The sequence below is a fragment of the Aspergillus fijiensis genome (genome assembly GCF_003184825.1).
Source record: "Aspergillus fijiensis CBS 313.89 unplaced genomic scaffold BO72scaffold_46, whole genome shotgun sequence".
NCBI lineage: Eukaryota > Fungi > Ascomycota > Eurotiomycetes > Eurotiales > Aspergillaceae > Aspergillus > Aspergillus fijiensis.
Window position 1 is genome coordinate 246,482 of NW_024469022.1, and position 22,195 is coordinate 268,676.

Sequence of the window (22,195 nt, forward strand, 5' to 3'; positions counted from 1 at the left end):
ACCATCCATGATTTCGCATTACAGTGGACCTGCAGCCCTGAGCAGTGTTCACGGTCACTTCAGGGAACTCGTGTCTGACTGGATGCACTAGCAGGGGGTTCGAGCCGTAGCCGAAAACAGGCCGAAGAAACTCACCGGTTGGTGTTTTGCGCGGCAATTGTTGCCTCACAACACCACGCTAGCAGGGGGAGGGATGGTGAGGAAACCGAGCACTCACAGCTGGGCTGAGATCGCCTTTAGGCACCGAATAATCTCTCTCAGAATGTCACCTAAGCTGTCAACCTTCATATCTTCTGGACAGAGCGTTCCAGCACTCTACATGCACCCTGGAAGTCACGACAATTCCTTCTCATTATCATGCGTTCCCAAGTGGCCACTACCGTCAGTGAAGAGGGGGCTTCCTCCTTTGAGATACCACGACCTACAATTGCAACATGGAGACTGGTAGTCATTCTTCTTTGGTAAGACAAGGTGATCCACGTCTAAGCTGTGAGTGATAGAAAGGACTGACCACGAGCCTCTCCAGCATTGCCATGGGGCTTTTCTTGTCTCTGATGGATACGACCATTGTTTCAACCATGCTGTATACAATCTCTGACGAGTTCGATGGGTTCAAAACCTGCTCCTGGGTTGTCCTCGCCTATACACTCTCCTATGTCGGTAAATATCTCAAGCTTTCCGCGGTAAGATAGTATCTATCATCATTGACTGTGAGTCTAGGCTGTGCTGTCTTCATGGCGAGGCTATCTGATGTCCTCGGCCGAAAATTTCTTTTGTGCATCTGCTTCCTGGTGTTTCTCAGCGCGTCGATGGGATGCGCGGCGTCAAAAAGTATGAACCAGCTCGTTGGCTTCCGCGCGATGCAGGGAATTGGAGGATCGGGGCTCTACGCAATGGCCATGATTATATACCCGGAGATCAGCCCGCCGGCCCTGCTGCCGGCAATTTCTGCTATCATCGGCGTGATCCTGGCCCTTGCGGGGATCAGTGGGCCGCTCATTGGGGGTGCCCTCACGAGCTATCGCACCTGGCGGTGGGGATTTTGGATTAAGTACGCGCTGCTCTTCTACCTAGGATCATGATACATGACGATGAAGCACATCTGATCTTCTCTCTTCAGTGGCCCTTGTGCCTTCGTTCCGCTTGTCGCCCTGCTTATCGTGTGGCCCAACGATTTCCACTACGCCAGAAATGTCCGGTTCAGGCACCTGGACTATCTCGGTGCCCTCCTGGTTCTCCTTGGATCGGTCCTGTTTGTCTTCATTCTGAATGAGGCTGCCATCCGAGCCTATGCGTGGAAGAGCGTCCCGGTCATTCTGATCTTCATTATCTCTGGGCTTTCCTGGATGGCGCTCGTATATTGGCAGTGGTTGATCTCCTCGAAGCCCAAACTGGCGCATATTCGACCTCAATTACCGTTTCGGCTCCTATCCAGTCGAGTCATGGTTGCGGGATTCGTGTGAGTGGCAAAGCCCGCTCTCAAATCAAGTAGAGCACGGACTAACCCACTTGCAAAAGGAGCACAATCTTGACAGGATTTGTGATGCTCATGGTCATTGTTAACATCCCTCTGCGGGCTCAGATTGTGAATTTGAAGGATGCGGTGGCATCTGGGATACTGCTGCTGCCGCTGATGGGAGGCACAGCCGTGGGCTCGGCGATAGGCGGTGCCGCATCCGCGAAGCGAAACAATGCCTTTTGGACGCTGAATTTGGCCAGCGTTTTTATGATAATTGGAAGCGCATCGCTCTCGACTCTGACAGACTCGGTGGACCTAGTACCAAGGCAATGGGGGCTTGAAGCAATCCTTGGCTTCGGAATCGGCTTGAGTCTGTCCACAATGACATTTCTGACAACCATGCAAGTGGAGTTTCAGGATCATGGTGAGTTACAATCTTTCTTCTTTCTTCCCAAATGCTCCTACACCCATCAAGAATTTTACGCAATGTGTCAATTGTCTGCTCCCATGATGGCTAACCTCAGGTCCACCCCGAAAATGATAAAAGCCGTCGCCCAAGGAATCGTCGCCCAGCTTCGCATTTTCGGTGGCAGCATCGGCATCGCGTCGGGATTCATCGTCTTCAACACAAACGTCCAACAAGCCCTCGCCGGTGTACTTACCGCGGAACAACTCGACGAGTTCTATAAGACCCCCGCAACTATCTACAAGCTTCCCGTCGCGCAACAGCTTGCGGTTCGACAGGTCTATGTGAGCACGTTCAACACCGAGATGCGGATCTGTACTGGTGTGGCTGCGGCCTGTCTGGTCGCTACACTTTGCACGTACCAGCGAAAGCCGCAGTCAATAAAGCAGCGTCTTGCGGACTTGGAAGAAGTTTATGCAAGGACCGAGGCGGCTAGAACTGGGGGAAGGGAGCTTGATGCCGCATAAGAGACTTTGCTGCTGTGTCTACTCACAAGGAATGATAGGATGACATGTGGTACGAAGGAAGGGACTGTTTGTGAAAGGGATGGCGAGCGGAGCATCGTTTTGATTAGCCATGAGCAAAGAGAGAAGAGAAGATATATTCACAATGTCGGATACACGACCTTCTCACGAGACCTTCTCCATTAACTTGGATAATGATTTTATCTTGGCCCCTCGCATCCCGTGAGCCTTCTTGGTCTCGATTACGTGTATGAATATCGGATTTGATTTCGTGACGGCGAGGTCTTCGCCCCAAGTATACTAGGCACTGTGATCGAAAGGGCAGCTCTTACCGCCTCGGCCGCCGTGGGGATAGTTTCTCCCACGTAGCCTGGAATCTACTATCTTCACGCTCTCTATCGCACTGCATTCTTACACCACCCTTTCCATGGGAAACCATGTCATGTCATGTCCCTGCTTCGACATCGCTTGCAAGAAATGGCTTTCTCATGTTGGCCACATGAAGAGTGTGCTTCGCAGTCGGCCGCGACGGCGCCCATCATCACTGTGCTCGGGCCCCTATGGTTCCTGTCCTGTCGGTGCCTTTTTCATCCATTTTCTCGCCTCGGTCTTATCTTCGGGGAAGCTCGGTGAGTAAAGCTCGGAGCGTTTTGGTGATGGGTTATGTAGGAAGGGCAACGTTCGACGACTTGTTCTCGACTCCGAGCAGAAACAGACATGGCAGCCGGCCGGCTGCTTGTCCAAGCACAGACGACGGAGGAGGTAAAGATTGAAAGAACATGTACCGCATACATTCGTGAGCTAGTAAGACCGCCACTCTGATCTCTGACGGTACTTGATTTGCTGAGACTACTTTTATAAAGCACCAACCAGACCGGATACACAAAATCAATAACCATCAAAGCCATCCACCTATTTGTCTGAGTCGGCCGGAAATCAGCCCTTGAGAGAAATTCACAGACAGTCACAGACAAGACCCTCTTAGGAGCCCCTAGAGAATGGATGACAAACTCCCACCAATCGCCATTGTCGGCATGAGTTGGCGCTTCCCAGGGGAAGCCCGGTCTGCCAGCGGATTCTGGGATATCTTGCGAAAAGGCGAATCGGCCAAGACTCGCATTCCGGCAGAACGCTTTGACCCAGATGCGTACTATCACCCTTCCGCTGATCGACAGGGTGCTGTAAGTGCCTCGAGCCCTTTCCTTCCTCCGCCCCCCCTCCCTGATAGAAGGCTCTGCTCACTTTGCTCATTGCCATCGGATAGATCACAACGAAGGAGGGTCACTTTTTGAAGGAGGATATTGGGCTCTTCGACGCCCCATTCTTCTCGCTGACCGCGGCTGAGGCCGAAGGAATGGACCCCCAACATCGGATTTTGTTGGAGGTGACGTATGAAGCTTTTGAGAATGGTAAACTTGGAGGACCACTACATCGAGGAGTCATGGATACAGAACTGATTTTTTTCTAGCTGGGATGCCTTTGAAAACCGTTGCGGGGAGTCAAACGGCCGTGTACGTCAATGCACAGGCAATATGGTTCATACATGATTTCGCTACTAACAGAGACAAAACAGGATGGTCGGTTGCTTCACCAAAGACTACGAGGTCACCTCCGGACGGGAGGGCACATACATGTCTCCGTACGCATCGACAGGTTGTGGCGGGGCAATGACTGCCAATCGCTTGTCGTGGTTCTATGATCTACGAGGACCTTCTCTCATGATCGATACGGCTTGTTCCTCGAGTCTGGTGGGGCTTCATCTGGCGTGCCGGGAAATTCAGAGCGGTGGAAGCAAGATGGTAAGTAAAACCCCGAGTATATGGCCCTGGGAACGGAATACTAAGCGTTTTTGTTGCCCTATATATAGGCCGTCGTTGCGGGCACCAATCTTATGATCCAGCCGGAGGTGTGGCGGGGTTTGTCGGCCCTGGGGTTCCTGAGCCCCGACGGGCAATGCCACAGCTTTGATAGTAGGGCGAACGGCTACGGACGCGGAGAAGGGGTTGGTGTCATAGTTCTGAAGCCCTTGATGGATGCTGTTCGGGACCATGATGTAATCAGGGCGGTCATTCGGGTAGGTCTGCTCCATGATGATTGGTCTGGTTGAGGGTCGTTTGGACATGAATTCTGATTCTTCTGCGACCTCTCGCGTTGCATGATGTTAGGGCACGGGCATCAACCAAGATGGGAAGACCTCCGGGATCACTGTCCCAAGCTCAGAGGCCCAGGTTAACCTCATTCGATCCACCTACGCAGCAGCCGGGCTCGACTTCTCGGAAACAGCGTATTTCGAGGCCCACGGCACCGGGACACCAGTCGGTGATCCTCTAGAGCTCTCGGCCATAGGAGAGACGATCGGTATCTCCAAGGCAGTGGCCGGGTCTCCTCCGCTTCTGGTGGGTTCTGTCAAGAGCAACATCGGACATCTAGAGGGAGCATCTGGAATTGCTGGCCTGATCAAAACTGTTCTTATCCTCGAGAAGGGTCAGGTTCCCGCTGTGCATGGCTTTGAGGCTCCTAATCCGCGCTTTCAGTTGGACAAATGGAATATTCACATTCCAACGGAGCTTACGCCATGGCCAACGACAGGGCTACGTCGGGCTAGTGTCAACTCGTTCGGGTACGGAGGGACGAATTCGCACGTTATTCTCGACGATGCGTTCCATTATCTTGCTGGTAAGTGACTCGAACGAATGTGGCAGGAGAATCGCGATGTTGATCACGTAGTCGGCGAGCAGACCGAAACCTAACCGCAACTCACAACACACGCCTTCATGAGAGCTTGCTGCCTCCGACTCCAGACTCAGGCGTTTCAGTTGCCTCGCTGCGCGACTTTCCAGCCGCTGCGCCGCGGCTGTAATCTTTTCTGCGCCAGAGCAAGATGGTGTGACTCGCATCTCTCAAACATACGCGGATCATATCAAGCATAGCTTTGACTTAGCGCACAAGGAGTCGGAGGATAGTCTAGCTACTCTGGACAGTGAGCTCTCCCTCGTCCACACTCTGGCCGAGCGGCGGACTACTTTCGACTACCGCGGGTTCGCTGTTGCCACATCGCTCACGGATCTGCAACAAGTCCTGGAAAGTACACCACCCAAGGCGACACGCTCGTTGAAGACTCCTTCTTGTGCCTGGGTGTTCACTGGGCAAGGAGCGCAGTGGCCTGCAATGGGACGAGAGCTCCAGGAGATTGGGGTCTTCCAAAATAGTCTTCTACAGGCGGACAATTACATTGCCTCGCTTGGAAGCGATTTTTCTCTCGTTATGGAGTTGAACCGGTCAGGGGAGAAAAGCCGCATTAATGAGCCGCGTTTCTCGCAGGTATTGTGTACCGTTGTGCAGGTCGCGCTGGTAGAGCTTCTGCGGTATTGGCAACTACGCCCCAAGGCCGTCGTGGGTCACTCGAGTGGAGAGATAGGTACGTCATGTACCACGATCTAAGTAGCTTCGTGCAAGAGAGCCCCAAAGCTAATAGAGCGCAGCCGCAGCCTATGCCTCCGGAGCGCTCAGCAGAGAGGCCGCATGGCGGATCGCGTACTTCAGAGGCGTGCACTCGGAACAAATCGCTACTCTTCTTCCCAACACGCGAGGGTCCATGTTGGCCGTCAACATCTCCGAAGCGGGGATCCGGAGCTATCTGGACCGAGTCACACAAGGCGAGGCTGTGGTAGCCTGCATCAACAGTCCGACGAGCGTGACCGTCTCCGGAGATACGTCTGCGGTGGCCCAGGTTGAGAATCTGCTCCAGAGCGACGATGTATGGTGCAGAAAGCTCAAAGTCCAGACGGCATATCATTCTCCACACATGAAAGTGATCGCCGAGCAGTATCTGGCCTCAATTCAAGACATTCAGCCGAGTGAATTGTCCGATGCCTCATTCTTCTCGTCCGTTCTCGGCTCCGAATTGCCTCCCTCTGGCCTGGGAGCGGACTACTGGGTGCAGAACCTTCTCAGTCCCGTAAGATTCTCGGAGGCGGTTACCACTCTGCTGAGTCAAAGTCCTACCAAGTTCCGACGGAAGGGAATGGCTGGGGTGAACGCGCTCATAGAAATTGGGCCTCATTCCGCACTGCAGGGACCTTTGCGCGACATTGTCTCTCATATCTCGAACCTGAACGCGAATGCCATCACGTATACATCTTTGCTACAGAGGGAGAAAAATGCGAGAGTAACCGCTCTGGATGCTGCTGGCAAGCTTTGGAGCCTAGGCTTCAACCTGGATCTGGCCCGAGTGAACTCTAGCACCAGATCGCCCTCGTTGCACTGGAAACCACTCGTCAACCTCCCTAGGTACCCATTCAACCATAAGAGAAGATACTGGCATGAGGCACGAAGCACTCGGCTGAGGCGGACGCGAAACTGTCCTCGGACCGACTTGCCCGGGCTTCCTACAGATGACCACAATAACGTCACGCCTCGCTGGACCAATTTCATCAGCCCTATCGAGGTACCGTGGCTGATGGATCATCAGATCCAAGGACTCGTCGTCTTTCCAGGTGCTGCCATGCTGGCGATGGTGCTCGAAGCATGCAAACAAACAGCTGGCCCACGGGCTGTTTCGATCCAGGGCTACGAGTTCCACGACGTCACCTTCTCCAGGGCAATGGTATTCTCATCGTCTGTTGCCGTCGTCGAGACAGTGTTACAGCTACGACCTCATAACTCCGGAACGAGGAGCACCGGCACTACAGCTACACATTGGATGCACTTCAGTATCATGTCGATTGCACCGGACGGCACTGCTGCGGAGCACTGCTCGGGACTTGTCCGAGCCCTCTACGCCAACGTCCCCAACGCTGTAGACAGCACCTTAGAAGCCCTCCAGGGTTGGGACAGCTACAAACACGAGTACGCGCTCATCCGCCAGAAGGCCAAAAAGACACAAGCGGCCAGCCGGCTCTACGATCGCTTGGCCACACTGGGCCTACGCTTCGGGCCTGCATTCCGCAACATCACGGAAATCCACACGGGTGACGGCTTTGGGCACGGCGAGCTGCAAGTTCATGACACGGCGGCACGAATGCCGGAGGGCGTCGAGACTCCGATTCCAATACATCCCACGCTCCTGGACGCAGCCTTCCAGATGATGATTTGTAGTGGAACAGTGAGAGACGATTCGCCGGCAATGGCGCCCAGCCTAATTGAGTCGCTGTATATCTCCGCCGAGATTCCGCCGGTTGGCTCGCGCATGAGCGGGTACAGCACCCTCAGTCCGAAGATCCGGCTCAAGCAGAGTGGGAACGTTATCCTCTCGGATGATTCGTGGACTCAGCCCAAGGTGATACTGAAGGGGTTTGTATGCAGGGAGCTCGACTCGGCTCAACTGCGGCATGCTCCCCGCAAGATCTGCACGCGTTTGGACTGGAGGATGGATGTTTTGTCTTCCGCGACCACGGCCCGTAGGTTCTGGGACTCCCTGCCTGTACATCTCTCACCCCTCTCAAAGCAAGCGAGTGATTGGAACCAAGCAGCGGCAATATTCGCTCAGAGGGCAATGTCTTCTCTTCCGGCTGAGGTGACGAGTCCAACCCTCAAACGATATCTTGACTGCATACATACTCTCGCAAGGACAACGTTAGACAAGTCATTAAGCGAGCTGGGCAACCTCGAGAACTGTCCGGTGACAGAAGTGATACGAACGGTGGGAAATGGGCTAGATCAGATCCTCCAGCCCAGCCCCAACACTCAGCCTGTCTTAACCTCCGAGCATATTTCGACGTCTTTGAGCAATGCGACAAACCATACGTTCGTCGATTGTGTTGCCACGGAGTACTTGGACCGTCTTGGGGACGTGAATCCCGACGGCCGTATCCTGGAGATTGGAGACGGATCCACTTCCTGTGCAACATCGGTCTTACGGCGGTTGGCAGATAAGGCGTCTGACTGTGCGCGTATCAGCAAATATACCCTCGCGGCACCTGAGTCCGATGCGCTTTCCCAAGCCCGAACACTCTGCAAGGAGTGATCATTACACATGTCGGGCCGGATGTGAAGCAGTTCAAGCCCGGTGACAAAGTGGTGGGCATGCTACAGGGTAGTTTCAACAGCCATGTCCGCATCAGATCAACAATCATCCAGCACGTTCCAGACCACATGACCCTCGAAGACGCGACCACCGCCATCGTTTCCTTCCTTACTGCCTGGATTGCACTGGTCAACAAAGCACATATCACCCGGAATGAAACAGTCCTAATCCATTACGGTGCCGGTGGCGTCGGCCAAGCCGCGATCCAGATCTGCCAGCACCTGGGCGTCGAGATCTACACGACGGTCGGGTCTCCAAGCAAGAAGAAGCTCTTGGTTCAGCAATACGGCCTGGCCGAGGATCACATTTTCTACTCGCGAGACTCGACGTTTGCCGGGAACCTGATGAAAATGACCGCTGGCCGCGGCGTGGATGTCGTTCTCAACTCGACCTCGGGCGAACTTCTCCGCCAGTCATGGCTTTGTGTCGCGGACCACGGGCGCTTCGTGGAGATCGGGAAACGGGATATCTTGACTAACGTGGGCCTCGACATGCACCCATTTATCCGCGGGTGAGCTATATCGGGTTCAATCTGGAGATGTATCACCAGTGTAGTCCCGTTCACATGGAATGTTCCGAGGCAATGGATGAGATCTTTCATCTCTTCCGGACGAAGCGCTTCCGGGCGCTGAACCCACTGACGGTCTACAGCTACTCCCAGGTAGAGCAGGCGTTCCGTGCCCTGCAAGCCGGGGAAATCTCGGGCAAGGTCGTAGTCCAGGCTCGACAAGATGATCTCGTCCCGGTCGTGCCGCCGGTCGAAGGCCCGTTGGCAATGGATCCAGACTCGACATATCTTCTGGCTGGCGGGCTGGGTGGCATCGGTCGCAGTATTGCAGACATGCTGCTGTCCCATGGTGCAAGACATCTTGCGTTTATATCTCGATCGGGCGACGCCAAGGGCGAGGCGAGGCGTTTCATGGATCAACTTCAGCGACATGGTTGCGATGCACGGGCTTATGCCTGTGACATCTCCGACCGCGAGAGTCTTCGAAGTACACTGGCAAGGTGTTCATCGGAGATGCCCCCGATTAAGGGCCTTATCCAGTGCTCGATGATACTGAAGGTACGTTCTATTCTTCTTCCATATATGTGTTTCTTTCTTTTCTTCTCATCTATCTCATCTTCTTCCTCCTATTAACACCACGGGCTCAACTCTCAGGACGGAATCTTCGAACAATTGCCCTACGAAGACTGGATCATCAGTACTCGTCCCAAGATTCAAGGCTCATGGAATCTGCATGAGCTCCTTCCGCCAGACCTTCATTTCTTCATCATGCTGTCGTCCGTGTCTGGCATCATCGGTAATGCGGGGCAAGCCAACTACGCCGCCGGCAACGCGTTCGTTGACGCCTTAGCTCATTTCCGGCGCCGTCAGGGCCTTACTGCCACGGCGCTGGATCTCGGTGCCGTTCGCGATGTTGGATATATTGCTGAGTCGTCCGGTGACCGTGCGGCGGACCTAGCTCATACCAAGGCGTTTCAGGTGGCCGAGAATGAGGTTCTTCGTCTGGTGAAGCTTGCAATTGCGGCAGATCACACTGTCGGGCAGCAGCAGCGTGGGAGAGACCCAGGCCCAGGCCGAAACGGCCACCACGACCGCCATCATGAAATCCCGGCGCAAATTATAATGGGCTTGGGCAGCACGAGGCTGGAGATGGAAGAGTTCCTCCGACGGGCGCACTGGGCGCGCGACGCCAAGTTCTCGACGCTGTGGAAGCCGGACTGTGCGACGAACGGTAGCAATGACGCGGCGTTGCAGTCGGGGTTGGAGGCCTTCAGCAATGCTGACTCCCTTGAGGCTGCCGCTGGGATTGCAGAGGATATGATTGTCTCGCGTATGGCCAGGATGCTGATGATCCCAATGGAAGATATCAATGGTGCCCAGCCTTTGCATACTTATGGAGGTGAGTCTCGCTCTGCTTTTCTTTTTCTCTTTGCTTTTTTCCCCCTACGCTTCCACTCTTCCACTCTTTCGGTTTCCCTATGACGTAATATTCCCTATGCTGATCCAGATCTGCATAGTCAACTCGCTGGTCGCTGTTGAGATTAGGGCGTGGATAGCGAAGGAATTTCAGACCGAAATCGCCGTCTTCGACATCCTCAGCTCCATTCCCTTATCTGGTCTTGCGACCAAGATCGTCCGTGAGAGCAAACTGCTTCCCGCACGACTGATGAAAGAGACTAGTGGATCTGACGAGAAGGGCGAGAGGGCCGAGGAGTCACACTTGTGATTATATTTAATCATTGTTCTTGTCGATCGTCCTATTCGTATAGAATGCTCGGGGGTTGCGGACCGGAGTGCAAAGCGGGCAAACAGATACATATTCGTGTGACAGTACGCGAAACAACTGCGGCAACTCGCCAAATGGGAAATGTCCCAACTACCCTATAATGAAAGAAGAATCAACGTATCCGAGGGGAAATTGGAACCCGTAGGGAGAACACCTGTAGAATTCGGTAGGCGGTTACCGCCGGGGTACGGTAAGAATATTGAGTGAGTGAGAGACTTTCCATGTGCTATCCTTCCGTATGTGGTAGCTGATAGTCCGGCCACGTGACCCAGCGATTCACCAGGCGAGCTCAAATGTTGAGAACTCAGTCAAGAACTCAGTCAAGAACTCAGTCAAGAACTCAGTCAAGAACTCAGTCATCTACAACCATCAACAACCATCAAGAATCCCAAGAGTCATTTCATATTGCACATCCTTAGCGTCACTTTATCATCAATATAATCAATAATATTCATCAATCCCAATAGTTGCGAAATTGTTTCAGCAAAGCAGAGACTTGCGAGCGAGCACCATCAATCTTGAGTACACAATTAGGCCAGCAATCACAAGTGACACGTTGAGGGGCCGAGGCCCGCTGTCCAGCATGCAGGCACCCTATCTTAGACATGACATGTCGGAAACGGATCAGAGAGAACTCCAAGCGAATCAGCAGTTCAATACAGCTCAGTCGAGTCCCTAGTTGCCGCTCGTGCATGGTATCCCGGCATTCAAGCGATGATTTGGCCACCTTGCCGTTCTTCCGCGGACCAGGTCTGTCGCAGCCGAAAGCCGGTTGCTCCGGGGGGCTATACCACTGGCCTTCAGTCACTACTGGATCTGAAGGAGCGGTGGAGTAATGATGTCGTTGGAAGTTGTACTGTATGATCCCGGTGGACACTTGCGTGGCTTCCATGAGCGCGAATCGAACGACTTTTGTCTCCGATGATGAAGAAAGCGAGGAGGAGGCATGATCGTCGGCCTCCTGCAGTGCGAAGGCCGCTTGATTGAGTTCGCTAAAGAGTTTCAATACGGATCGCACCTGATCCTGGCCGGCCTCTGTGAGGAGATCCAGTATCATAGATCGTTGGCATGTGGTGTGGAGCTTGCTGTATAACTCCAGGGCATCCAAGAAGCCTTTTTCTCGGGCGCCCCTGGGCGTCGGTAGGGCGCCTCCTGTGCCTTCATCCAGCGCGGTCAGGCTTTCTAGCCTCATCAAAGTTGGCTCCGCCACGGGGTCCATGATCGGGCTTCCAGCTTCTAAGAGAGAGCTCCCGGTGCCGGATCCTTGCTGGAGCATGAAATGGTGGCTGAGGGTATCCGTCTCCCAGCCATCACCACGAAGACCACCGGACGGTTGGAGCAAGTCCTCGAGTTGCCCCGACGAGGCTAATGCCAGCGCCGACTGCTGTGGGTTGTTAGCTGCCAATATTGCCCATGCGGGTGGTGATGCATTCCACCCCGCCGGGTCAATTGCTTCCGGAGTCCACATCTGCTGCGCCTGTTGTCCATGCGACAGTGACTCTAGGTTCTGCTGAACGAGGCTATGAACCTGTTCCATCCCTTCCTCATTCTCCTCGTTTCCTCCCCTGTCTTCGTCTCCCGCCATCTGCTCCCCCGACCGCATGGATGACGACATCGGTCGTAGGGGCGACTGGGTAGTGGGTTCCGCCTGCAAAAGTTTGGACGAACGGTTCGTCTGCAGTGGCAGTGGCTGCGGTGGTGAGGAGGATGAAGAGGAAGAAGAAGTCAGAGGCTGCTTGCGCGGTCTCCCAGTCCGGCTCCGAAGCGAGAAGAGGCATCGTCGTTGGTTGAGTGCGCATGCTTTGCAACTGCTGCCCGCGCCACCACTGTTCGCCAGAGCCAGTTCGCAGCGGATCTTGCGCGCGTGGCATTCCTCGCAAGCTACCCGAACCTGAGCCTCGATTGCCCTGTCGTTTTGTCCTGTCATAGGGGGTAAGGGCTCTGTCGACGAATCTTGGTTTTGCTTTAAGTCTCCGAACAATAGAATTGTTGTGGGGAGGTGGGGGGGAAGGGGGAAGTGCTGCCTCTTATGTGGAATTGTTCTACTATTAACGGACCTGTCATCACTAACGATCGTTCACGGAAGGAACGCCTGCTATGAAGACCAAGCAATTCACAATCCTGGACTCGATTGATGCCAACAGCGCTGACTCGGAAACACCGTGGTAGGCGGCGGGCAATGATTACTAGGTATGATTGAACTAGTGCGCCGCTAGGGGTCTTGGGACGCGGGGAGCCCGGCCCAGCAGAGTTTCTAGGCAAGGCTTTTTTTTTTCTCCTTATACTCCCTCCCCATCGCCACTTCTTATCGAGTCCCAGCCCTGGAGAACAGGCACGCTTTCTACGATGGGTGTAGCAAAGCACCCCGCACCCGAGTTGCCGGTTGGTTAAGTTGGCTGCACCATCTGCTGTTTGCTGCTGCATCCAGTCAATTTTAATTAACCAAGGCCGGCGCGGCGCCTATAAACACTTTCCTAAACGGGTATAGAAGGTAACTGGTGAATACCCTTTCCCAGAACTAACCTACAAACAATTACAAATAAGGTGCAGGTGTTGGCTGCCCCCGCCGGAAACGCCGCCATTAAAGGTCCTAAGGGTCCTAAGGCCCTTAAGATCTTATCTTGCGCGCCTGCGTCGGTGACATATAATTCGATAAAATCGATTTGCATGTGACCCCCAAAGACAACTTCCCTGAAGTAGGGTGGTTTTTAATCTACTGCTCTCCTTTCCCCCGCAAATAGTTCATCTTTCTCACGCATAAGCGCAAGCCTCCACATCCATCGCGTGGTCCCCACGAGCACTGTGGTCCAACCCCAAGGGACTAGCCAACCTGCTTGAGGAGAAAAGAAAAAGAAAGATCCACTCATTAGTGACTGGCGAGCTTAAAGAAAAGGGCCGGAAGCGCTTTCCGTTGGACTCAGAAACTCACCAACGATAAACACCATCTTCGCGCTAGGGAGAGTGGTAATGAGAGCGATGAGCGCAGCCGCCACAGCTATTCCAGAAACACCCCACGCTAAGTCCAGGTGCGCCTTGAGAAGGCGAATTGCCTTGCTCGAGCGATAGCGTGCGTCAAGCAGTCGGCGGTACTGCTGTCCCTGCCCGCCATCGACCGCGACCACGTCCTCGATAATGGTGTAGACCCCTGGCCGGACCATGGCGGTCCGTTCCATGGAAGAGACTCGGAACGGATACTTGGCTTCTATTCGAACCATTACGGCGGCGCAAAGGAGTTGGCTGCTTACTTGGAGAACTAGGAGCGACAAAGGCAGGCTCATCAATCGAGTTGAGGTGTTGTTGTTGTTGTTGTCATCCTGACTCAGACTGGTCCTGACCGCTGCGATCATCAACGCCGCGATGTAACAGAACCCCGTGAAAAAGTTCCACTGGAAATAGTCTAGCTGTGGATGTATGCCCCAAGAGTCATTCATCAGTAAGTGGGCCGGCCACAGAAAGTGAGGGCAATACTTGGTTTATAGACCAGAGAGAGTGAGACTGACTGACATGGTATCGTGGTCGTTGCCTGCTGTATTGTAGGGCCGACAGGTGGAATCCGAACGAAGAAGCCGCCAGGTTCGCCGCAGCATCATCGATGCACTGACTGTTCCCACGACGGCTGCAAGAATGGTGAAAACTGTTGTGACCATTCTGTCAGCCGAATCTTGAGGCCCGGGGCACGCCAAATAGCCAGTCACATACCTATCCAGAGTTGGAGCCCCGCAGCTTTGGTCAAGACGAGATAAATTATCACCGGTACTAATCCACCTCCGGTCAAGATACAGACCGCAGCGATTGCGATGGTTAGCCGGTGTTGACCAAGCTCGAGTGGAATCCTGGTCACTTGGTCTACTACATCACTGAGCTCATGGCAAACCTGGATGTTCTGCGAGATCTTTAACATCGTGGAACTTTCCTTGGGTTCGACCACCATAGATCAAATTGTAATCCCTGCAGCCTAGGAGATTCAGGATTCAATCGGCTGAAATATGAAGTGCTGGTTGAAATATCATGCTGCCTGGTCGGGCGAGACAGGCGCTAGAAACTGCGACATGCTAGGAACAGAGAGAAAGTCGCCGAGCGACAGTTATGGGCAACCTTAGGAATTGGGGGGGGAAACAGGCCGAACAAAACAGCCAAAAAAAAAAAGAAAAGAAAAGAAAAACAGAAGCAGAGGAGAAGAGCCTGCCACCGGCTTGTTTTTGGTCAGCAGCCACTGCGGGGAAACGAATCTTCAGAAAACTAAGATGAGTTTCAAGTATGTTAACATCATTCTCGTTCCCACATTGCGCTTCTTGAAATACCGATATTGACTGACTATCCAGCCCTTCTGTTGCATAACTTACATACCGCAGAGATCAACTTTCTTTTCTTTTTTCTTTTCTTCTTTTGCAAGACAGATATGGCTCAGAAAGGGGGGGCCCGAGCACCTTTCAATAATTGGCCCAACGATGCAGGCGTAGGCTAAACTCCAAAAGTTCCAGTCACTTATCGAGGGACTGATCATGATCTTCAAGCTTGCAGTTCGAAGCCACGGCTGAGCATCGCACCCCGGTGGAGTTGCCGGTCATGGGAACCCTTCCAAACCAACTGGCCGGGACTTTGTACAGAATCGGTCCTGGAACATACAAGGTCAAAGACAGCGACTTTCAGCTCAGCCACTGGTTTGACGGATTCTCCTTTGTGCACAGATTTGAGTTGGTGCCACAATCCACCACCGGGTCCTGCAAAGTCTTCTACAACGCCCGAGGGCAGGTCGACGCGTTGACGGAAGAAGCACGAAAGTCCGGCACGCTGAAAGGCATGACCTTTGGACAGAAGCGAGATCCATGCGAAAGCATCTTCCGCAAGGTCAAGTCGTTCTTCCATCCGCCCTTCAATTCCAAGGACCCAGAGCTTGTTAATGCCGGGGTCACCCTGCATGCCAACGTTAGCATCCATCCCATTCTTCATCTCTTATAAGTGATTTGCTGTCTTCGCAAGCTTTTGTGATAGCTTTGAGTCTCTAACCTGAAGTCCACAAGCAATTAGGCCCCCGGGGTGCCAGCGAGCCTACAAGTTCCCGGTGCGTCGTTGGCGGCAGCCCGCAGCCTGACATCGCTGACCGATGCCAATGTTCTCAAACACGTAAGGGCTTACTTCTCCCTTCCGCTCATCCAACAAGATGAAAAAGAAAAGAAAAAGAAGCAGGAAAAAAACAAAAGAGAACAGTTGACTGAAACTGAATACAAAGATTAACCCCGAGACGCTGGAACCAATGGGGGTTACTCGCCAGGTGGATCTGCACCCGGACCTCAAAGGCCCACTGTCCTGTGCCCATGCGGAAGTTGACCCGACGACGGGTGACTTCTACAACTTTAACCTCAACATGCGGAGGTATGCCACGTACCGCATCTTCCGCACGTCTGCCACCACGGGGCAGACCGAGATCCTCGCCACAATCACCGGTCCGGAGGTGAAGGCGGCGTATCTACATTCTTTTTTTCTCAGTGCCGACTACGTGATTCTGTGCGTCTGGCCCGCCAATTATGCGGCCGGGGGGTTGAAACTCCTTTGGGAGAGAAACATCGCAGATGCGATCAGTTTCGATCGCATGGCGCCGGCGCGATGGTATGTTGTGGATCGAGTGCACGGCCAAGGCGTTGTGGGTACATATCTAAGCCCCGCATTCTTCTGCTTTCACACCATCAATGCGTGGCAGGAAACGAACCGTGCGGGGAATGATAATGGTAATGATGATGATGATGATGATGATGTTGACGGAAGCCTGACGATCACCGACATCTTCTGCGATATTATTCAATATCCTACCGACGAGATGATCCAGCGCGCATACTACGATACGATGGTGTCCACCGGCCCGAACGTGACCAGGTACTATGGCAGCGAGCTCTCGCGCCCTCGCTTGGTTCGCTATCGTTTACCGGCTGTGACCAGGGCCGCCAAAGAGGACGACGTGAAGGAGAGATCATCTGACCCCGACGCCATCCTCCCCTTGCCAAACGCCGAGGCGATACTAACAATAGACAACGATCACTGTGTCGGCGACCTCCCGACCTTCAATCCGCGGTTCAAAACCAGGAAGACGCGATACGTCTACAATCTCATCAACCAAGGCAAGGTATACACACATCCGTCCATCCATCCCGAACCCCCATCTGCACTTTCTTTTTGTTCTTCCCAGCCGAAATCCACCCAACTAGAGGGCATTGGTGGTGGTCGTGGCTGATGGGGCCGTCCCCTCTCTACCTACCTAGTCATCCTTCTTCGACGCGATCGCGAAAATCGACCTCGACACCCAAGAATCCTGGCTGTGGGAGCAGGAACGACATACCCCGGGGGAAGCCATCTTCATTCCCGATATGAAAGTTGCGACAGACGACGACAACAACAACAACACCAACAGGGCCACCGACGAGGAGGATGCGGGGTACCTTCTCAGCGTGGTGTTGAATGGGGACACGGGCACCAGCTACCTCCTTTGTCTGGATGCGCGCACCATGCGGGAGGTTGGGCGTGCCGTCTGCGATTCGGCCGTGGGCTTTGGGTTTCATGGGTCGTACTACCCTGCCGGGACTTGGTGAATGGGGTAGGGGGGGATGCTGTGCATTTGCGTGTGCGCGCGCTCTCTCTCTCTCTCTCTCTCTCTGTGCTCTCTGCTCTCTGTCGTTCTGTGAGAATTTGACGGCGAGGCGATCTTCATCCCCATATCCTGGATTGGTTTCTTTTTCTTTTTCTTTTTCTTTTTCTTTTTCTTTTTCTTTTTCTTTTTCTTTTTCTTTTTCTTTTTCTTTTTCTTTTTCTTTTTCTTTTTCTTTTTTTTCTTCCTTGTGTTTTTTTGCGTTTTCTTTTGAGTTTCCTGCCCGGAGCTGTGGACCAAAAATAATCCAATGGGCTTGCTTGGCTGCTGTTTCCAACCTCGTCTAATGTTGGCGTTAGGAAGAAGAGGTCAATCCGCTGCACTGCACCACTGCACCACCTGTCCAGGCTGGAGGTTCAGTACCTAAATATATACCTTCCGTTTCTGGAGAGACTGAACCTTTTCGGGGCCGTCATTGTGATGGTCATTCTCGTCGCCATCTCGGGCGCGAAGTCTGGTGTGCAGTGGGAAAATAGGGCTCCCGTGCTCAAGTCATATGGGAAACCTCGGTTAAAGGGGGGGATCTAAGCCTCAATAAGTATTGCTACTTCAGATCTTGATACAAGGCAGCACACCTTAAGCATACTGGTGAGTACGGCTAACATAGAGTGATCTCATTTCAGAGCGGAAAGCAAAGCATGCTTAACGTAGTAGCTAGCGGCCATATATCAGGTTACTTATCAAGGTAGTATCTGTGATCCATAAGCATAAGATAAATAGAACAAGCTGTAATAATGTAATATATTGTAATATTAGAAGTAAAAAGATCATTTATATAAGCTTAACTTAGATTATAATTTTATATCAAGACTTTAGTATAACGACAACTAATTCATAAACAGATATTATTTATTTTTGTTATTTATTTATTTCTGCTTTGGATAATTATTTAGATTTAAGACTTTTTTTATATATAAATATATTAATACTTAGTTTTCTTTTCAGCTATTAAGTTTTGATACTGCGAGCCGGTCCAGCTTATTCTTCTAAAATAATTTTATATAGCGCTATTAGGCGAGGAAATAATGTTAGATCTGGTGTTGCGATGCAAAGATGAGCTCGGGATATTACTGTGACGTGTGGATGCAGTTGTGGTGAGCGAGAATGATCCCCTGTTTTACGTGGTTAGCAATAGAATGAGATTGTTCTTTCCAGCGAAGCGTCTTGAGCATTTCAATACCTGAGCTGACAGGGTAGAGCCAGGACGGACAGCCTTTTTTCCAGCAGCATGCGGTACCACGATGCGATTTGCGCATTGCCAGTTGCAGTCAATGCGTGTGTCAACACAGGTAGAGACGCGGAACCTGGCGAGGCGGACCAGCTGCGCCACTCGCTCCCCTGCTGTGGCCCTCTGCTTGGCCGTTGAATGAAAGGAGAAAACTAGGGCAAGGCTTAGCGCAGTCGGGGAGTCACCCACAACCAGACTAGATGGAAAACACTTCTCAGTTGGCGATGATCCTCAGGGACAACGGGCGGCTTTAGCGTCCTGGCCAAGGACATCGCTTACTGGAGCAATGATGAAGGTGACATGGAACGAGATACGCATCCACGACTAAGGTGCATTGCATTGGTTCGTGCATCGCCCGGTTGGTCTGGTGGAGCTGCTGGATCAAGCCAAATCTCCAAATTGCCAATGCTCAGGGTCCCAAAGCCTGTCTGGACCCCCTACAGATTCCGTCATCCACCCAAGCTACCACCACACCTCTGTATTGTCGACGCAGGAACCCCACATCACCGAAGAACTGGTACATCGCCCATGGTGTGAGGACTGTCAGTCACATACACCATCTGGCGGTCGAAACGAGTACGGCAGAATTGCCCCGAACGGAGCGGAGCATGTGCGCCCCGCCAACTGGGTGGATCAAGGCGTCCATTCATATTGGATTTCCAACACACCGTTACAGAGTGGAGTCCGGAAGACCATGTCTTAGCGTTCGTGTCTTTGCCTCCCTCCCCGTTTACCCCTTTTCGCTGTCACCGCAATGGATGGGGCAGATGGCCGCCTTTACCCTGGTCAAAGAACACTAGCTGCCACTCAACTAGTAGTAGCTAGTGCACTCGATGCATTCCCAGCAAGAGAGAAAACGTGATTGGTTACTTTCCGGGATGTAACAGGAAATTTGTATGGGCTCATCTGGTTCACTATTCTGGTGCTCCGAAATGCAGAAATGATCGTTCGGGTGTTGTCTAGAGCAGCTCATGCGTGGACCCTATCTGCAACACGTAAGAACGGCTAAGAGTGATATCACAATATAGTCCCGAGGCTCTCCTTCGCACCTGTCTTGATGTCTGACACGACGAAGCGCAACCTTGAAATCCCTAGGTCCCCGGCAGAACCTCTCCTCCAACCGTCAACCGTCACTCGCGAGATTGACCATCAATATCAGTAGCTCACGTTCAGGCTCCTAGGGGGTCCCATCGCAACGATGAGACGACCCCGCCATCCACGAGGATGTCACTGCCGGTGATAAACGAGGACTCGGGACTGACCAAGAATGCGACAGCATTCACAATGTCCTGCGGCGTTCCAACCCGACCCGCCGGACTGAGGGCGATGAACTTCCCCGCTGGGCCCCTGATCTCCTGCCGCCCCGCGCCGGTCGATATGACCCCGGGGCTGACCGAATTCACCCTCCCTCCACGGCGACCCCATGCTCTCGATGACGCCTGCACGCGTAGTAAATTCCCCCGTTTGGACAGCCCATAGGCCCGTGCCGGCCCTTGCGGATCGGCGGCGTCGATGTCCAGAGCGGCGTGATCCAGCAATTGACCCCGGGGCGTGGTCGCGAGATGATGCTCGAGCTCCGACGGCAATCCCGATCCCATGTGCCCGGCCATGCTGGCGATGCAGACCATGCTTGTTCCGGTCTGCGCGACCTCCAGAAAGGCATCGAGAGCATTGGCGGTGCCCACAAGATTAGTGGCAAGGATCTTCCGGGCACAGCGGACCGACGGGGACACGCCAGCGGTGTGGATGATGGCTTCCACGGGTCCATGAGAAGCGGCCGCCTGCGCAAAGTGGCTGACCGAATCATAGTCGGACACATCCACCTGGTATGTTTCCACCAGGTAGCCGTCGTTTGCCAGGGCTTCCCGGGCTTCGGAGAGAATCTCGTCGGAGTAGTCGGCAACACAGAGACGGCGACCAACACCGAGGCGTCGGGCGATTGCCAAACCCATGCCCCCGCACCCGAGGATCGCAATGCTTTTGGCGGACATGCTGATGGCTCTCTGCGTATGGCGAGGAAAGCGGGCTTGGGAGGCGGGCTGGCCGGAGAGAATCAATGTGGGCTTGGAAGTCACGAAGGATGGGCGTCTTGCAATGATGAATGCTTCGTTTGGATGGAAACTCGAGTGCGTCGGTAGTTGGAAGTTTCGTCTGCTTTTTATACAGGGAGGATTGATGTGGGGGCCCAGAGCTCAGCTCGACCGAGAAAAGAAAGATATTTGATAAACCTCAATGAGAGTCCCAGACCCGCTTTCACAGCTCATACCAGTATAGCTGAGCTGCCGTAACAAATGATGTCAAATCGAGCGAGCGGATCCCAAATTTGGGTTCGAAATTGTTTTGGTGGGTCACATACAGAGGTGGGTCCTTGAACCTGTTCTATTTTGCGAATACGAACCCGAGTCTGAACCCGAGCCCAGGTGGACAGCCAAAATGAGGAGGAAATTCATTCACGCAAATGTTATATAGAGATCCAACTTGGAAACGAAATTTCTTCAATGATCATTCCTAAGAGAGGCTTTTTATCGCAAGCAAACCCGCCATTTCGTTTCTTTGCCACTCCCTCGTTCATGTTTCATCAGCATGGCCACTTCCCCGGAATCACAGATCGATCCCCCCCGGCGCGAGAGGGCGGTGACGTTTCTACAACTCTCAACTATACGATACCTCCTGAACGCGAAGGACTAAAACCAATCGATGCCGATCTACCCGAGGCGGAACGGCGAAATGCTCAGCGCGGGGGCCTCACGGATGTTTGAGAGAGGTTGTAATCAAGGACATTCGCGGGCAAGAAGATGAGTTCACCCTGGATGTCCAAGGCTTTCAATTTGTCAAGCATCAGCTGGATGCGAGAGTGACCGATTTGGAAAGACCAACGGCAGATCAAGGAGATCGTTCAGCCCGCCACGGAAGACCTCGTCCAGGGAATGTAGGTTGTGCCACGATCACCGTGGTGAAAAAAAAAAGATGCGGCGGGCAACGAATCCCCATTCGCGGACTGACTCCGATGAACAGGACCGGTGCATCGGGAGTCATTGTCTACCTTACTCGCCTGAGGTTCGAGGGCAATCAGACTGGAAACAAAATGAGCCCCCCCAATTCTTCTTCGCATGGTGTTCACTCGGATATCACGCACGCGTCTTGCCGGCCGGTTCAGAAGGAGATCCTACCAGCCGACGAAATGGCGCGGCTCATGGGCTGTCGCTTTGTGGTTGTCAATGTCTGGAGGCCAATAAAGCCAGTACAAAAAGATCCTCTTGCAGTCTGTGATTGGAGGTCTGTGGACCCAGCGACGGACATTTTTCCAGACCGGAGGGTCGTTGCCGGGCAGGTGTTCGAATTCAGGGTATCGGTCTTCAACGAGAAACATGAATGGTTTTATTTTAGCGACTAGCAGCCAGATGAACCGCTCGTTTTCATGCAGTTGGGTAGTGATGTTGCCTCCAGCGTGACCTTGCTCCACTCGGCCTTTGTTGATCCCAAGCATGTCGATGATCCTCCACGCGACAGTATTGAAATGAAATGTTTTGCGTTTTTCACCGAGCAGGCCAGTCAAGCGGTTGACTGAGTGAGAACAGCATGGGGGGAGGGGGGGGGGGGGGGGGCGCTCTATGATGGTACT

At 53.2% G+C, this 22,195-nt stretch overlaps 7 protein-coding genes across 7 annotated transcripts; 4 read left to right on the forward strand and 3 right to left on the reverse strand.

Annotated features, from left to right (window-relative positions):
* The first annotated feature begins 184 nt into the window (after positions 1-184).
* Positions 185-2,555, forward strand: BO72DRAFT_198462 (MFS general substrate transporter). The gene is made up of 6 exons (XM_040939574.1): positions 185-461; positions 527-660; positions 721-1,051; positions 1,121-1,459; positions 1,519-1,883; positions 2,007-2,555. Exons 1-6 carry the CDS (start codon positions 358-360, stop codon positions 2,390-2,392), a joined length of 1,659 nt encoding a protein of 552 aa, XP_040798700.1. The 5' UTR covers positions 185-357; the 3' UTR covers positions 2,393-2,555.
* Positions 2,556-3,387: 832 nt separating this feature from the next.
* On the forward strand, positions 3,388-10,648 carry BO72DRAFT_488092 (type I polyketide synthase; the record flags this gene model as incomplete). Its single annotated transcript, XM_040948021.1, has 12 exons — positions 3,388-3,570; positions 3,654-3,798; positions 3,858-3,900; positions 3,963-4,188; positions 4,257-4,463; positions 4,555-5,065; positions 5,265-5,807; positions 5,872-7,788; positions 8,349-8,925; positions 8,970-9,480; positions 9,577-10,321; positions 10,440-10,648. 12 exons carry the CDS (start codon positions 3,388-3,390, stop codon positions 10,646-10,648), a joined length of 5,817 nt encoding a protein of 1,938 aa, XP_040798701.1.
* A 1,450-nt stretch (positions 10,649-12,098) lies between these two features.
* On the reverse strand, positions 12,099-12,840 carry BO72DRAFT_450552 (uncharacterized protein). The gene has a single exon (XM_040945278.1). It carries the CDS (start codon positions 12,484-12,486, stop codon positions 12,253-12,255), a length of 234 nt encoding a protein of 77 aa, XP_040798702.1. The 5' UTR covers positions 12,487-12,840; the 3' UTR covers positions 12,099-12,252.
* Positions 12,841-13,323: 483 nt separating this feature from the next.
* Positions 13,324-14,609, reverse strand: BO72DRAFT_434831 (uncharacterized protein; the record flags this gene model as incomplete). Its single annotated transcript, XM_040943259.1, has 4 exons — positions 13,324-13,541; positions 13,638-14,109; positions 14,209-14,342; positions 14,408-14,609. The coding sequence occupies 4 exons, from the start codon at positions 14,607-14,609 to the stop codon at positions 13,417-13,419; spliced, it is 933 nt and encodes a 310-aa protein (XP_040798703.1). The 3' UTR covers positions 13,324-13,416.
* A 498-nt stretch (positions 14,610-15,107) lies between these two features.
* On the forward strand, positions 15,108-16,934 carry BO72DRAFT_384257 (uncharacterized protein; the record flags this gene model as incomplete). The annotated part of the gene is made up of 4 exons (XM_040941545.1): positions 15,108-15,164; positions 15,230-15,634; positions 15,737-15,832; positions 15,939-16,934. 4 exons carry the CDS (start codon positions 15,108-15,110, stop codon positions 16,932-16,934), a joined length of 1,554 nt encoding a protein of 517 aa, XP_040798704.1.
* Positions 16,935-19,644: 2,710 nt separating this feature from the next.
* Positions 19,645-20,852, reverse strand: BO72DRAFT_198517 (short-chain type dehydrogenase/reductase). Its single transcript, XM_040939576.1, has one exon. It carries the CDS (start codon positions 20,562-20,564, stop codon positions 19,743-19,745), a length of 822 nt encoding a protein of 273 aa, XP_040798705.1. The 5' UTR covers positions 20,565-20,852; the 3' UTR covers positions 19,645-19,742.
* A 291-nt stretch (positions 20,853-21,143) lies between these two features.
* On the forward strand, positions 21,144-22,141 carry BO72DRAFT_470703 (uncharacterized protein; the record flags this gene model as incomplete). The annotated part of the gene is made up of 4 exons (XM_040947044.1): positions 21,144-21,326; positions 21,456-21,502; positions 21,589-21,919; positions 21,968-22,141. 4 exons carry the CDS (start codon positions 21,144-21,146, stop codon positions 22,139-22,141), a joined length of 735 nt encoding a protein of 244 aa, XP_040798706.1.
* Positions 22,142-22,195: the final 54 nt, after the last annotated feature.